At 41.6% G+C, this 15,935-nt stretch overlaps 1 protein-coding gene across 1 annotated transcript; it reads right to left on the reverse strand.

The window, feature by feature from the left end:
- Window positions 1-1,343: 1,343 nt before the first annotated feature.
- LOC5513588 (plasma membrane calcium-transporting ATPase 2) lies at window positions 1,344-14,957 on the reverse strand. The gene is made up of 10 exons (XM_048733485.1): window positions 13,186-14,957; window positions 11,384-11,768; window positions 10,769-10,857; window positions 10,174-10,353; window positions 9,098-9,292; window positions 7,955-8,146; window positions 7,307-7,543; window positions 6,282-6,467; window positions 4,822-5,046; window positions 1,344-2,711 (listed from the first exon to the last, which is right to left on the reverse strand). Exons 1-10 carry the CDS (start codon window positions 14,584-14,586, stop codon window positions 2,574-2,576), a joined length of 3,228 nt encoding a protein of 1,075 aa, XP_048589442.1. The 5' UTR covers window positions 14,587-14,957; the 3' UTR covers window positions 1,344-2,573.
- Between the last annotated feature and the right edge of the window lie 978 nt (window positions 14,958-15,935).

Genomic DNA, 15,935 nt, shown 5'->3' on the forward strand with positions numbered 1-15,935 from the left:
AGGCTGTGGTGTGGCTATTTGAGGCGTCTACTCGTTCCGCTTGTTCATTGTCGTCGACATTACAGTTCTTGAAAAAAGATATTTGGCGCAATAAAAATAAGCCGCTCTTCTTCGCTGTGAGTGAGCTCCATTCTTGCAGGGTGCCCACACTGAAACTCCGAGTTACGAAAATTTTGCAATTCAACATCACCTTTGGGAATTGAGTCCGTGCATGGAGCAGCCCCGCTCTGTCTGAATGTTAATTTTGATTGTTTACAGTATTGATCTAATGAGCTTTTCAAATTTGAACAATCAACCACCATAACTCTCCTATGTTTTCTTGCAAGTCAATAATAAACCTGAACCTTGATTTTTCACACACAAAAAAGTCATTATTATTGAGTTTTAAATTGTTATTTACTAGGTATAGATCATGTAATAAGGGCTGCGCCTCAAGGCTGTTATACGACGAACTGCCTCCGGTATTTAACACTTACATAATATCGCACTCTCGAGCGAAAAGTGACCCCACTTTTCGGAAGCGCCAGGTATTCCGCGTTGATTCAGGAATCCTGAAGGGTACATTTTCTATTATTTTAGGGCCTTGTTTTACTCTTTACCTATTCTTTATCTCAAAGTATGTAAATATTTAAAACAATTCACTAGAACTTGATCTAGCTTTCGGGTCTTTGAGAGGGAAGCTTACTTAATTCTTCACATAAGGCTGAAGAAGTTTGCACCTTCATCGATATATAATTTGATTGCAATGGCTAGGAAAACAGCGCCAACTTAAAGCCGCATTGTCACCAGTTTACTTCCGGTCGATTACATAACAATCTCCGATGATTTTTTAACGGAAACGCGAAAAAATATTTCAACTTATTCTATTGCAAGTTTCTTTGAGGAGGTGATTGATAATTTAGAGCGGATGGCATGTTAAATATCTCGTATTCTAATATATTATTTTGTCTTTTAACGGTTGAGGTTTCCGTCGGAGCTCCGGAAGTGAACTGGTAACAACGCCGCTTTGATGGAGCATCGTTGATCTCAAGACAAAAACTACTTGACATCACCTCCCAACATGGCAGGCCAGTACCCAAGGGGGGGGAGGGGATAGAGGGGTCCCCCTTCTGCCCATATGACGAGATGGAGACGTGTGCATTTGGATAACAAGAGTTTCTAGACGGATCAAGTGATCTGTTACCATAGCTAAGGATACATACCGATTTGATCCTAATTAACAGTGTCAGTAAAGTACTATTCTGGAACCCATCCTGCGTTATATTCTGGACACACCCCTGCATGGTTTGCAAATGGCGCCAGCGCTGCTATGACAGCGTCTCGTTTTCACGGGGCCGAGAATATCATATCATAAAAGGGCACTTTATTTTAACGTCTATAAAACTACATATATGTTATTTGACTTTGAGTCATATTATGTTAACTTCTTCACAGTTTTTATCTTGCTGGCTTTTTTCAAGCAAGGACAACGACGACGGGAAGGACAAAAATCCCAACCTATTAACAATGGAATAGTTGTAACACATTATTGCTCGAAACATATGGAAATAAACTAAGGACATTATTTTTACAATAGCAAAATGTTATTTTTTTTACAAAGGCAAACGTGCGTAAGCTCGATAGGCCGTGAAACGTGAGCGTTGCGTCGTGACTTGGTGGATAGCGACTAAAATTTTGATTTAGAATGCGACTACGACTACAAGTCGTAGTGTGCAATTTTTGGCTGAAACATGTCGTCGTAGGTAGGTTTCATACGACTAGATTGTGCTCGTCTAAATCAGCCTTGAGATGTGTCAGACAGAACATAATCAATCCAATTCTATTGTTTTCGCCGTAATCGTCCACGTTATCGTCGTCGTTGCTTGAGGTGCCTTTCCTAATTGCTACTCAATACATAAGCTTACTCTCTAGTGGGCTCACTCAGGAAGTACTGTTTTCGGGCTTATGGGAATCCTTTGGACTAGTCTCTTCTCTTCTCTTGCTTTTAGCGGGCCACAGAAATCCCAAAACCCCGAAAACAAAACTTTTCGAGTCGAAATACAAAACGCTTTAGTCCCACATCTTAGCCTGAGCATATAATAAACCACACTTCCTAGAAAATATATACCTTATCTGAATTTGTTACCCAAATTTTATGCTATAAATGATAGGACTAAATATCGGTGGATAAGGAAACGAGTAATTAGCGGATTCGCGTGCTTCAGAGTTACACTTTACCAACCCAGGACTCGTTTCGCGAGTGCTTCAGTACTCTACAGCACAGCGCACGTAAACGGGCCAAGTTGGGACAAACATTTTTGTTCGGAGCAGCGAAATGTATGCCAGATCTACTGTGGTTATGTCTCAAATCCGGCAGTGCCTCGTGCCTTTCTTTTGCTTACTTTTTCTGTGATGAAAACTAGTTAGGTAGATGTACAACAACAGCACAAAGTTAAAAGTCGTGACGAGTTAGCCCCTTTCATATGCTATTCCACGAACCGATGAGAATAGCCGCTGACCTATCAAAGGCGCTCGTCAGCAGCTGTGAGGCCGCGCCAATTCTCGTCTTCAGGATGAGAATAGCCGCTGACCCATCAAAGGCGCGCGTCAGCAGCTGTGGGGCCGCGCCAATGCTCGTCTTCAGGTGTGATCGGCATTACCCCTGTCGGGGTCGCTGGCGGAGGGGGGTGGTCTGCCACATTAAGCTTAAACGCAGCCGCTGGACCAGAGTCCTGGCGAAGAAAAGTAGTTCAGCTCAGTGTAAACATTAAAGCGCGTGCGCATATTATATATCCTTTATATCTACCTTCTGATCAAACGAGACGAAAGCATATGTGTAATAAACTATACACTATCCATAACACATACTACATTAGATATCTGTTATATCTACCTTCTGATCAAAACGAGAAAAAAAAAATACTACATTAGATCTACACAACAAGCTCTACCACATTAGATATCTCTGATATCTACCTAGAGAACTGCTCTTGATTCAGCAGATGGTGGTTCATACAATGAAGTCATTTATCTTTTTCGGGGTCCGGTATCCTTAAAATCGCGCTATGATAGGCTCTCGTGAGGTCCGGTATCCTACGATCCGGACCCCGCGATACCGGACCGCTCGCCTCCAAAGCCCGAAATAGTGAGTTGATTTGTAAAATCGAAAACTGGATTTTTACTCCCGAATTTATAGATCTTCACCTTAAAACGGCATTTTATTTGTTATTTGCTAGCTGTCACTTTGACGATCGAACTAAGAAGAAAAGACTGCATTTGGAGTGATTTGCTGTTTGAATACTTTACAAACATGCTGGGGAAATTGCCTGCCAAGACGCTCAATCCTCATACGGCAAATACACACGCCGTCCGCGATAGACCCACACTATACTAAAATATGTTTATGTACGTACATTTCGACCCGGGTCGTTTTAAGGACTGTCTAAACATATCGAACATGTCTAATATTAAAAACAAGCTAAAACGAGTTGAGATCGGTGATGATCATAGCAAAAATATCACAAATGACAATACAAATGACAGTGACAAAACGAACTATACTGAAGTGAAGTCCTCACAAGTTATAGAAAGCAGCACAATGTCGTGCAAAGAGACCAAGGTCGAATAACAAGAAGTGCGAGAAAACAACAACCTAGTTTTTTTACTTATTGTAATATTTTCGTAATACTGTTGAATAAAAAGGTGATTTTGTTGAGCATGTTTATACTAGTCGCCAGTGTTTATAATATCTTGCTCGTGTCACTCGTAAGTTAGTGTAAAAATACAACAATTTATGAACAGTGTTTTAACGTCGTTAGAAAATGATTGTAATTCGTTTGAAAAAGCTGAACAATTGTCTGTTGATGAAATACAATTAATAAAGATTATATGTCCAAACAATGTGTGAGGTCTCGATTTGCAAAGTTTCTTGCCTCTGAATGTGCCGTGGAATGTGTCATAAACAAACCTCGTGCTGTACATCAACGTGATAGAGAACCAAGCAGAATCCCAATCTAACAACTTAAACGTATCATGAATAAAAGCAGCTAGCCCGACTTAACGCTACTTTAGCGTCTAGTTTTATCTAGAATCATTGACTTTACGAAAAATCGGCTTCAAACTCCCTGTGTTTGGACAATTTCCCGCCATAATTTTAAGTTTGCTGAAACTTTATTGGGGATAGAAAAAGCAGCAAATCGTCTCTTGAAAAGAAGAAAAACGACAAATCACTCTAGTAATCTATCTGCATAACCAGCTAAACGTATCCACATTCAAGAGAAGTTCTTTAGTGAATATATCTTATCGTATGTAGAGGATTTAAAGCGAAAGAAGACATTTCTACGATCAATTCGAATTGAGAACGACGTATCAATATGGACTAAATTATTTTACAAAATTGTTGGTCAAAACTCAGAGAATGTCTTCTTCTGGAGGTTCTGTATTTCTGCAGGAAAAAAAAGCGTTGTGTGGAAATACAAAATGGAGTTTATTGAATGATCATGAGCGAACAAAATCTTCAAGAGCATCGACGAAAGTCAGAAGCGAAACCTCGCCTCGTGCAACCGTAAGCCCGTAAGGTGAACAAAGTTTGAAAGTCTATTGAGGAAAAAAATCAATATGTTATTTCCCAGCTAAGAGTCGGTCCGTATCGTGAAATACCGTGACCGAGGTCTTGAAATTACTGGCCGAGGCCAAAGGCCGAGCTGGTAAATAACATATATGTCATAAACCACATTAGATAAGTCTAATATCTACCTTTGGATCGACACGAGAGGTGCTCATGATCGGGTCATACCTTCATACTATAAATCATATACCACATTAGATAGATCTAATATCTACCTTTTGATCGACACGAGACGTGCTCCTGATCCAGTTGATGTGCCGGCCCTTGGGGTGCCCCGTGACCCCGCATCGTAAGAACAGCGGCAGCCACGTCTTTGGGAAGGTGTAGATGACCTGGGCCCAGATCAGCTCGGACAGGCCGAGGAAGATGCACCACAACCACTGCTCGGCGTCCATGCCCTTAGTGTTGAATGCGCGGGTGAAGACCTCAACTATGAGCACCTGGACGAGAAATGGGAAAGGGGATTAAATCCATGCCCTTTGTGTTGAATGCGCGGGTGAAGACCTCAACTATTAGCACCTGGACGAGAAATGGGAAAGGGGATTAAATCCATGCCCTTAGTGTTGAATGCGCGGGTGAAGACCTCGACTATTAGCAACTATTAGCACCTAGACGTGACGTGGGAAAAGGGATTAAAATCCATGTCCTTAGTGTTGAATGCGCGGGTAAAGACCTCAACTATGAGCACCTGGACGAGAAATTGGAAAGGGGATTAAATCCATGTCCTTAGTGTTGAATGCGAGGGTGAAGACCTCGACTATTAGCAACTATTAGCACCTAGACGTGACGTGGGAAAAGGGATTAAAATCCATGTCCTTAGTGTTGAATGCGCGGGTAAAGACCTCAACTATGAGCACCTGGACGAGAAATTGGAAAGGGGATTAAATCCATGTCCTTAGTGTTGAATGCGAGGGTGAAGACCTCGACTATTAGCAACTATTAGCACCTAGACGTGACGTGGGAAAAGGGATTAAATCCATGTCCTTAGTGTTGAATGCGCGGGTGAAGACCTCAACTATTAGCACCTAGACGTGATATGGGAAAAGGAATTAAATCCATGTCCTTAGTGTTGAATGCGCAATTATGAGCACCTGGACGTGATATTGGAAAGGGGTTAACGCAGGGATATCGTATCTATTTATCTATTATTCGTTCATTTATATTTATTACCCATTGCCTGTTATTCTCCCCCTCCCCATCCCCCCATTGCTTAGCTTAGCTTGTTAGTGGCAATTTTAATTTAAAGATCAAAAGCAAGGAAGGTAAATCATGTTTCTATCAGTAACATGTTGGTGATGGGTCATTAAATATGGTCCACAATGAAGGGGATCATGAGGATAGCGATGTTGAAAACGACTAAAACAATGTTGATGAGTTAATGACGTAAAACGTATTATCAGTGAGAACAACTCGATTATGAGTATCTTAATATGACGCTAATGATCATGATGATGATGATGACAACGATGCTGCTTATGATAAAGACCATTTTCGATGAAAACAATAGTTGGTGGTGACGGACATGTATGAGAATAATATAGATATCACGCTCTCTTACAGTTAATCTACGAGTACAAGGAAACACGGTATGAACGCCAGGAACATGCTAATGGTAAAGCATCCTCTTCAATCACACACAAGCAAGAATCACCGAAGAATGGTCTTCCCCGCTCACCTGTATGGAAACCTGTGCGATCCAGATACAAATAAACACTATGTTTCGGTGGATTCCCTTGAACATATTTCGCCCGTGTACACTGCGGCTGTTGATCTCGTTGAAGACTTGCATGAAGACGAAAGTGGTGAAGACAAGTGACGAGTGTTGGGTCGGCTGACAAATTGTATCCGTCTGGAAACCGTCCTACAAAGAAGTTGACTCATTGTTTACAAAATGATAATAATAATAAAATAAGAAGACAACTTCGCTTTTGTTTCTATTCAATATAATAAGAAAGTCAGCTACGCATTAGTTTCCATTCAATATTGCGAGACCAATAATGTGAAGAAATATCGAAAAAAAAAAAACAACATAAAAACTAAAAAACAACAACGAAGTGTTATACTCAATAATGATATATCTAATCGAAAACATTGCGATAGCGAATCAAACTCAATCCCAATCTCGCAGTGGGAATTGAACTTAGACGACAAAATGACAACTTACAGAGAAGGAAAATTTATCCTAGGTATCGAAAAAAATGTCTCAAACACAGCTAAACACAGTTTAGCTACTGTAAGATGACAAAATGGTGACTGACAGGATGACCAAATCTATCCTAGGTACACTATCGTGCACGTTTTATTTAGACTGTCTTGGGTACTGTAAAGCGTTGCATAAATCGTTTTCATATAAATTTGTCATAAGCTGTGCAAGTTCTGAAGATCACATAAACATGTGTTAAACATTCAACACCAGTCATTACTATAAAAGAGTTCCCCATATGCGACACTGCTAGCAAGTAGAATCACAACTTACTCGCTAGCCTGCGAGCCGGCTCTCATTCTGGTTTATTCGGAAATGTTTTGTTTTCGAATATTGGGAATTCTGTGGATCGCACCCCCGACCCAGCGCACCTCGGCCTTCACGCGCGCCACAGAATTCCCATTATTTAAAAAAAAAAACATTTCCAAATAAATCCGAATGAGAGCCAGCTAGCAGGCTACTTACTCGCACCGTTGATCATTTCGCATGTATTGTACCTTGATGTCCAGCCACTCGTGAGCCTTGAAGATCAACACGAACATGACCACGAGCTGGAAGATCACGTGACCGACCACGTTACGGATGAGAGTTCGGCCAATCAGAGCCTTATGACGGCCGTATGGCTGATGACGTAATAGGTCATCTGTGGGGAAGTCCCTCGTAAGAGCCAACGAGGCGAGGGAATCCATTATCAGATTCACCCACAACAACTGGGTCGCCCCAAGTGGGCTCCGCTACAAGGAAATAATTATGTTGGTACGAGGCGAACACCAGGTGAAAACGCCCACAATAACGGGTTAAATGCGGTCCAAGGGCTTTAACACAAGGATAGAAAAATGCCAGTACTACTTGGCCCAACTGACAACAGTAGGATAAAAATTGAGTTCTTTAGCGTACTAATTTAATTCAAACAAAGTACATGCCACACTCTATTAAGAGCCACTATAGAAGCACGGAAATATTTGTTTGATTTTTTATTTAAAGGCTTGAAAGCAGATTAGGGCAGCTGCAAATCATTAAAATAAATTGCTATCAAAGTATAAACCATAGAGGTTTTTATGGTAATGATGAAACAATCAGAGGACAACAAAAGACCACATACAAACATCAGCGAAATATTGCAGACAGAATACTTCAACACATACCCCTGTGACGCATGCTCCAATCACCACAACAATAAAGGCTGACCATGTGACAGTGAACTGGAACATCAGGAACTTGACCACTGTGTTGTAGACATTGCGACCCCACTTGATCGCCCACACAATGCTGCCAAAGTTATCATCCAATAAGACGACATCCGCACTGTCCTTGGCCACATCTGATCCAGACACACCCTGAAAAGCAACAGTAGTTACACACGGAATGTTTAAAGTTATTACTTATGTGGTAAAATGATTCTTTTTTGGGTTTGTCATGACCAGCTGCCAGAGAGACATAGTTTAAATAAGACAGCGATTTTGTATATGTACTAACTTCCACCAGCTACACTGGTGCGGAAGGCACAACAGAGCTAGGGCTCCACATCAAGTGCCCCCTTGTGTGTATTGTTAGTAAGCACTGTCACTGAGGGTGGTCACTGCCAGAGGGTTTATTGCGTCCCCAATGGTTCTTTTACGTCCCTCCGGTTCAGGTTAGTGTAGTGCAGCTTGAAGAGACAGGACCACCGGTTTAGTGTCCTTATCCGAGAAGACTGAAAACTAGGGAGAATAACTTCAATTCACTTGTGACACAAATTCGAATCAAGGCAGGAACCCTGAAAAAAATCCCTATTTTGAACCTGGGCCACAGCGGTGAGAGGCTGATGGGCTAACACACCCACCCATGCTTCCATATTTTAAAGTAATACATCAAAATACTTATCAACAGCACAAAGCAATAGCAATTGGTCAAGGATGTTGTTTTCAGTGATTTTGACCAATATCGTGACAGAGCTTTAAGACATTTGATTGATAATAATACAGGGCCGTAGCAGGGAGTGGGGCACTGGGGGCATGTGCCCCACCCCCCCCCCCCACCTCCCCAATATTTTCATAATGTTTCTGTATTGTGCCCCACCCACCATTCTTAGGAGAAAGCTTTTGTGTTTCTTAAGTTTCCAAATTATGGTGAACACTACTCATTCAGATTCAAAATGCCAGACACTCCAGGAGCTGACCCACTAACTTTTTAACCTTGTGTTGACTTATAGCTTAATGTCTACATCACACCTTCCCAGACCATCAAGTTTTTTTTACAGGTTATCTGTCGTCTTTCTAGTCATACCATACATTTGAGGAGTTCCTTACCATTGTGAAGCCCACATCTGCTTTCCTCAGAACAGGCCCATCATGTACCCCTGCACCAGTGACTGCGACCATCTCTCCCTGCCTGTTCACCCCACTGCCCATGACATGTTTCACCAACGTGTATTTATCACGAGCCGTTGCTCTGGCAAGAACCTTTAGCTTTGGCCACATTGAGTTGAACCTGTCAGTGTTAACCTAAAGTTGCAGAAATGCATAAGGGCTTTCAGGTAAATAAAAAAACACACAATTAAGCACTTTTAATCTCAAATATCTTTAATGCCGAAATAAATCTTAAAGGGGGTAGGTCTGGGTTTCAAGTATTACACCAAAATTTGACTTTGAAACCAAAAAGTATTACATACTGTAGCTCTTATTGCCTCATAGGGGGCTGAAGCAAACCATATGAGCAAACATTTAAGGAAAGGGGGACCAGCATAATTATATTTTACTGGAGTTTCTTATACAGGGCTTCTGGAATTACGCGGAAAAACACTCAAAATTATGTAGATTCTTTGCTAAATTACGCCCTAAATTATGCGGAAAATCAATCATTACGGGCTAAATTATTTTTCTTAAAAAAATCAAAATTTTGCTGGATTCTTTACTGAATTACATGCTAAATTACACGGAGTATCAACTGTTACGCCCAAACTACATTTTGTACCGAAGGAAAGCACGAAATAACTTGAAAAGGGTTATTTTTTGCGCGAAAATATCTTAGGCGAGTTTTCATTGGCTCCTAGCCACCAGCCAATTAAAAAAGGTATTTTATCATTAGTCATAGGCCTTTGCGCCTATCGCACTCTTACGAAGGATATCTGTCTTTTTTTTACGAGAAATAACTAGAGGTAAGAACTCTAAAAGAACACATCAGCTGTGCACTTAAATGTTTTGTCTTTTAAAATTTAGCCAAATTACGCTGGACTACGTGGAAATTTGTGGATTACGCGGAGAAAGCCAAATTACGTGCTTCCGCACAAGCGCGTAATTCCAGAAGCCCTGCTTATACTTCTTGATAAAATTCACGAAAAATCTCTGGAAATAGGGTGTGGGGCATCCGCAATAGCTGGACTCACTTTTCCATCAGGATCTCTGATGTAGCTGTTAAACTCTTGTCCAGTGTACATCAAGATGTCTTCATCAGGTTTGAGGATCCCAACTCTTGCAGCAACAGCTCTCGCTGTCTGTATGCTATCTCCACTAACCATGCACACTCTGATACCAGCCCTATCACATTTCCAGATTGCCTCAGGGACCTGGTGAAGACAACAAATTACAGTCAAGAAATAACTGGAAGCACAGAAACAACAGAACAGGAGAGGGATTTGCAACAGAAAAAAAAAATCATGTAATTCCGAAAGCAGAAACCGAATTTTTTTCCCTTTACTCGAAAAGGTAAACACAAAATCCCTCTAGTATAACACTTTAATGTGATAAGGTGCAATCAGAGTATCCTCGAGAGAATATGTTGGCTTGCTTCATAATACATATGGGTTGAGGGAATTTAGGTTACATAACACATGGGTTTTCAAGTGCAACCTTATAATAACAAAATCGCTATAAGTTTGAGAATCTACACAGAATATTTTATTGTTGCAAAGCTACTTGATGGAATAAGTTGAAGCTGCTAACAATTTTCCATTGCTATAGAAGGGGTTGATGGTTGTTTACCTTTTCTCTGATAGGGTCCTCGATGCCCACAACAGCCATCAAAGTCAGGTCCTCTAATACTTTGGCTTCATCATCTAACAAGCCCTTGTCTAAATATCATGCAGAAAAACACACACTGATTTACCAGTATTTTTTGTAAAGGATGTTTGTGAAAATGCGTTGGGAAAAAGGTGGGGGTGAATTACATATAAAATGTCATTGGAGGTCTGTTGAACCAGGGTGTTGTCTCTAAGAAAGATGTATATGTCTGAGGGACTGGTAGTAAATTGAGCCAGTTAAATCTAGAATCTTAACCTAACCATAACCCAATAAAAAAAATAGGTGGTGGAAATGAGCCATCATAGCTGAAAATAGCTAATTCATAGATCAAATCTGTCAATCACATGTGCAGGAAGATTCAATCAGAAAAAGAGTTCACTCACTTAAAGTCCATATTATTGCAAATAAAATGTTTTACAATATTTGCAGGAAAACACCTAAAAAATGTTTATTTTGCCTTTCAAATGCTAACTTTGTGAAAAACTTTAGTGCAACAACATGATCACTATTATGTGACCTTTATCTATTATTGGCTAATCATGCTAGTCTGACTATCAAGATTTAATCAATATATACCTGAATCACTGAGACTTCTGCAGGCAAGAACAAGGATTTTCAGTGCCTGCTTATGCATTTCTTCCATCACTTCCTTGCGTAACCTTTCACGGTCTTCGTCAGTGAATGGCCGCATCTTTCCATCAGTGGTAATAGTTGAAGTACATCGTGGAAGAAGTATTTCTGCTGCTCCTTTAGTGTAGACATAGAACCCATCCTTCTCCTTTTCTAAGACAGTCGTCATGGATTTCCTCTCGGATGTGAAAGCAAACACCTTGACAAAGCGATCTTCAGGGTGATCATCACGCCAGTATTGGTAGGTCTCACCCATCTCCAGCATCAGTTGCAATAGGGAGCAGTCTGTCTTATTGCCCACCTGGACAGGCAGGTGGTCACGGCCAGCAGGCTAGAAACACATGGAAAATTTTGGACAGTTGTAAACAATAAAAACATGATAATAACATGAACCTCAAAAGGTATTGATTAAAATTACTTTGAGTTCATGGCGGTTTGGCCTGTCCAGAGATAAAAAAAAATATGCATTGCAGAAGGTAATGTTGAATGTTTCTCCAGAAATTATGCTACAACAATAAATAGCAGGGGTCACTAGAATTCTGATGAAATCTCTGGCAAAAGTTTTCAGAAATGTTCAACAGGAAAAATATTTTTTCTAAATTGCGGTCGCACATGTCAAAGAAAATATTTCGCGCCAACAGATATGTTAATCCGTACACTCAGTAGCAGATTTCCATCCATAATGCGACGAGGCAGCATTGCTCCTCTTTGGGCCATTAGTCATAGCTTCTCTTCCCCTCTCAGGTCACTAGAAATTGATGGTAAAGGAGTTTTTGCCTGTACGGCTTGACTGGCTGTCGGTGTTTGAGGGAAATTTTAACTGCCTATATTATATCCTTGGCCATAAAGCTGGGTGAAGTAGGCTGAATCGCCATACCTTGGGTCGAAGTTTGGATAAAATGTTGGGAAAAATTAGTGTCTGTTCATCATGAAAAAGGCTACGAAGAGCTCCCAGGCAAAGAGCTTTATGAACTCTATAAATATGCAAAATGTGTTCTGGTTTTCATCCGCATGACAATTGTTAACATTTTACGTTGCAAATTCTATTGTGCAAGCAAAACTTTTAAAAAATTTCCAGCTCCAAAGCTGCTACACGGCCTCTTTGATGTTTTGCAAATTGGATTTTTTTTTCTGATTTTTCAAACAAGGGGTCGCACTAGAAATGTGATGTGTTGACAGATCAAAGGTGTTAAATAAACAGGAAGATTGGAAAGGCCTTCCAAGGGCGATCCCTGCCTATGACATATTCTGCAAATAAGATGATAAAAATTGAGAATTATGCAGACTGTGCAATACGTTAAAATTACCCAGATGCTGTTTAATTAGCCGTTTTTCTATTCCTAGCATGTATAATGCATGGAAAGTTGGACATAACCTTTTCATTGATGTTAGTTTTTTCCTGAATTATGCACTGAGAGGGAAATTATGGGTTTTTGCATCGGCGCATAATTTCAGATGTACTCACTTTATAAGAATAATTTGGAGGAAAGTACAGTAATTTGATCCTTTAATGTCTCATAAAGCCTTGTGGTATAGAAATTTGACTTCATGTAGTGTGTGCACAATATACTCTGGTTAACCACAAATGGCAAACCATGATATGAAGGAAACACCAATCTGTTCTATAAATATTATCATAAGTATTTGAGAAAGAAACATGATATTTGTATGACAAATTTATATGTGCCTGTCTATTTTTGCTTTAAATGACAGAAATAAAGCATTTCATGAAACTACTGTGCAGTTACCTGAATCTGTGAGGAGTAGCTGGTGTTGAGTGAAATTGCTTTGAACAAGTCATCAAGTAGCTCAGAGGGTATCTTGTGCTTGTACACCTTGGGGTCCCCGTCAAGCAGTTGATCAGCAATGAACATTCGGTCGACTCGCATCCTATGCTCTGTCAAAACTCCTGTCTTGTTACAATAAATGTTGCTGACATTCCCCATGGTCTCTATAATGTCCATGTGTTTAACCAGACTCTGCTTGTTATACATCATCTTGGTGCAGAAGGCCAGGGCAAAGGTGACGGCAAGCGGTAATCCCTCTGGCACAGACACAACAAGCACGACCATTCCCATGATGAAAGCACGCACGTACATGTTTACATCTTCAGGCTTTGCAGGTTTCTCATTTGTATAGTAGTTGGTAACGCTGAAATGAACCATGATTACAATCATGGTAATGAGGGCAACAGCAATACCAATGTACCCTAACGCAACAGCTACACGGTTGACTTTCCCTTCAAGTGTTGCATTCTCTTCCTTGTGTCTCTTAAATTCCAGGAGATTCTGACTACCCTTGTTGTTGATTGGCCCTGCTGGCGCTGGCTGAAGCTCAATTCCTGGAGAGGCTGGATCACCCAGACGTAGCTGCATCATGGCTTGTGTTGAGGCACCAACAGCTAACACAATAAACTTCCCAGTTCCCTTCACAACATGAGTACCGGCAAAGACAAGAGGATCTTCAACAGATTTATGGCGCTCTGATCTGCTAAACAGTGTCTCATCTACCACCAGATCACTGCTCTGGACAACAACACCATCCGCTGCAACCAGAGAGCCAGCCTTCAGCAGACATAGGTCGCCAACAACAAGCTCAGACTTCAGGATATCTTTGACGGCACCACTGTCACGGATCACAGTAACTCTCTCCTCCATGTGGACACGCTTCTGTTGGCAGCGGAAATCAGCATCGCGCAGGTAGTCACTGAGTGCCGAGATCAATATCATCAGTATCACCATGACCAGTATTCCAACACCCTCGTACCAGGCCACCTCCCCATTTATAACTCCTTTGCATGACTCCGGGTAGACAAGGCCTAATACCAAGGATATAATAGCACCTATCACAAGCACTATCAATATCCAGTCCTTCATGGAGTACAGAAGGAAGTGGAATAGGCTTCTTCGCCGGGCTAATGGCATCTCATTTGACCCGTACACCTGTCTCCTGTGCGCTAGATTATCTGCAAATCCAGTGAGGCCTTTGAACGCTGACGTGCGCAAGTTTCGAATCAAAGTTTGCATTCCATCGAAGTTTTGATCAATGAATTGCTTGGCATGCTCGCTCTGGCTGGTCATAACTTCTTCCAGCTTTTGCTTGGAGGCCCCAGCGAGATCCGGAACACCAGCATCTACCTGGTCCGCCATTTTGTATGTTATTGTTTGCGTAAAAGCTTTGAAAAAGTCAGCTAAAACCCCAGACTAGCTCACGCCCACAACGAAAGAACAGACCCGCGAAGCGGGAAAACAGTTCTCTACACAGTTTGTTTTGGCAAAATACAAAAAGGTTAAGTCCATAAGCAGAGTAAACAGGCCGCCCGTTGCTTGAATGCGATGATATGGGCTCTAATCGCTGATATTTCTCTCTTGTTTCTCTCACTAAGCAATAACCAGCACAAACAACAAATCAACACGCAAGGCCCGCATGCTCAGCTCTGCATATCGTCTTTGCTTCTCGAATATTCACAGACAACGCCTCACACTCAACCAGATTGGTCGAGGGACCCTAGACCTGTCATAGATACAAAGAAAAATTAGGACATCAAGTAGGGCGAATATTTTAACTTGAAATGCGATGGCTAAAATGAAAACAACCTGCGAACATAAGGAACAATTTGAAACGTGGACCGAGCTCAAGCTACTCATACCATAAAAAGTAAGTAACCTTCAAGTAAACCAACCTTTTTTTTGTTTCTTTTTCAGAGAATAAGCTTAACAATGTGTTTTCGTAAAGATGTGGATGTTTTGTTTCACTTCGTCTGGAACGGCACGCAACAGCCTGCTAACCGTAAACTACTTACACCGGGAGTGCTGGGGATTTTGCGTTTCTCGTTACCAGTGTGCAGTGAGCAAAAAAACAGGTATCCCACCCTTGAAGACGATTTCTCTCTCGATGACACGGAAGCCTAAAATACCGTGCTAGCCCCCTTAGACCTATAGAAGTAATAGAGATTCTCGGCTCCATCGGCGGAGATAGGTCTGTGTGTGTATAAAACGAATATATTCGGGACTATCGCCGAGAAATAAGCCCGCAAGGGTGAGTCGAAATATAGGCGTGTAGTCAGATGCTAAAGTTGGTAACTACCACTCAACCTGCGTAGCGGTGCAGGGAGAGGGTGTGAGTGTGGGGGGGGGGGGGGGAGGGGAGGGAGGGGAGTGTCACTTAATTTGCTGTTTGTGTGTGTGGTGGTGTCATTGTTTGCTGTTTGTGTGTGTGTGTGTGTGGGGGGGGTCATTAAATTTGCTGTTTGCGTGTGTGGGAGGGGGGGGGGTTTCAATTAATTTGCTGTTTGTGTGTGTGTCTGGGGGGGTCATTAAATTTGCTGTTTGTGTATGTGTGTGTGTGGAGTTTCATTTAATTTGCTGTGTGTGTGTGTGGGGGGGGGGGGTCATTAAACTTGCTGTTTGTGTGTGTGTGTGCGTGGGGGGGGGGGGTTCGTTAAATTTGCTGTTTGTGTGTGTGTGGGGGGGGGGGGGGGGGGGGGGGGAGGGGCGGG

Source organism: Nematostella vectensis, chromosome 10 (assembly GCF_932526225.1).
Source record: "Nematostella vectensis chromosome 10, jaNemVect1.1, whole genome shotgun sequence".
In the NCBI taxonomy this organism is placed as follows: Eukaryota; Metazoa; Cnidaria; class Anthozoa; order Actiniaria; family Edwardsiidae; genus Nematostella; species Nematostella vectensis.

Excerpts from the sequence above, each read along its gene's own strand:
- LOC5513588 (XM_048733485.1), bottom strand. The coding sequence starts at position 14,586 with ATGGCGGACCAGGTAGATGCTGGTGTTCCGGATCTCGCTGGGGCCTCC. Across the intron at positions 9,293-10,173 it reads TCAGAGATCCTGATGGAAAA|GTTAACACTGACAGGTTCAA; the intron begins GTGAGTCCAGCT and ends CTGCAACTTTAG. Across the intron at positions 5,047-6,281 it reads TCGCACAGGTTTCCATACAG|GTGCTCATAGTTGAGGTCTT; the intron begins GTGAGCGGGGAA and ends TTTCTCGTCCAG.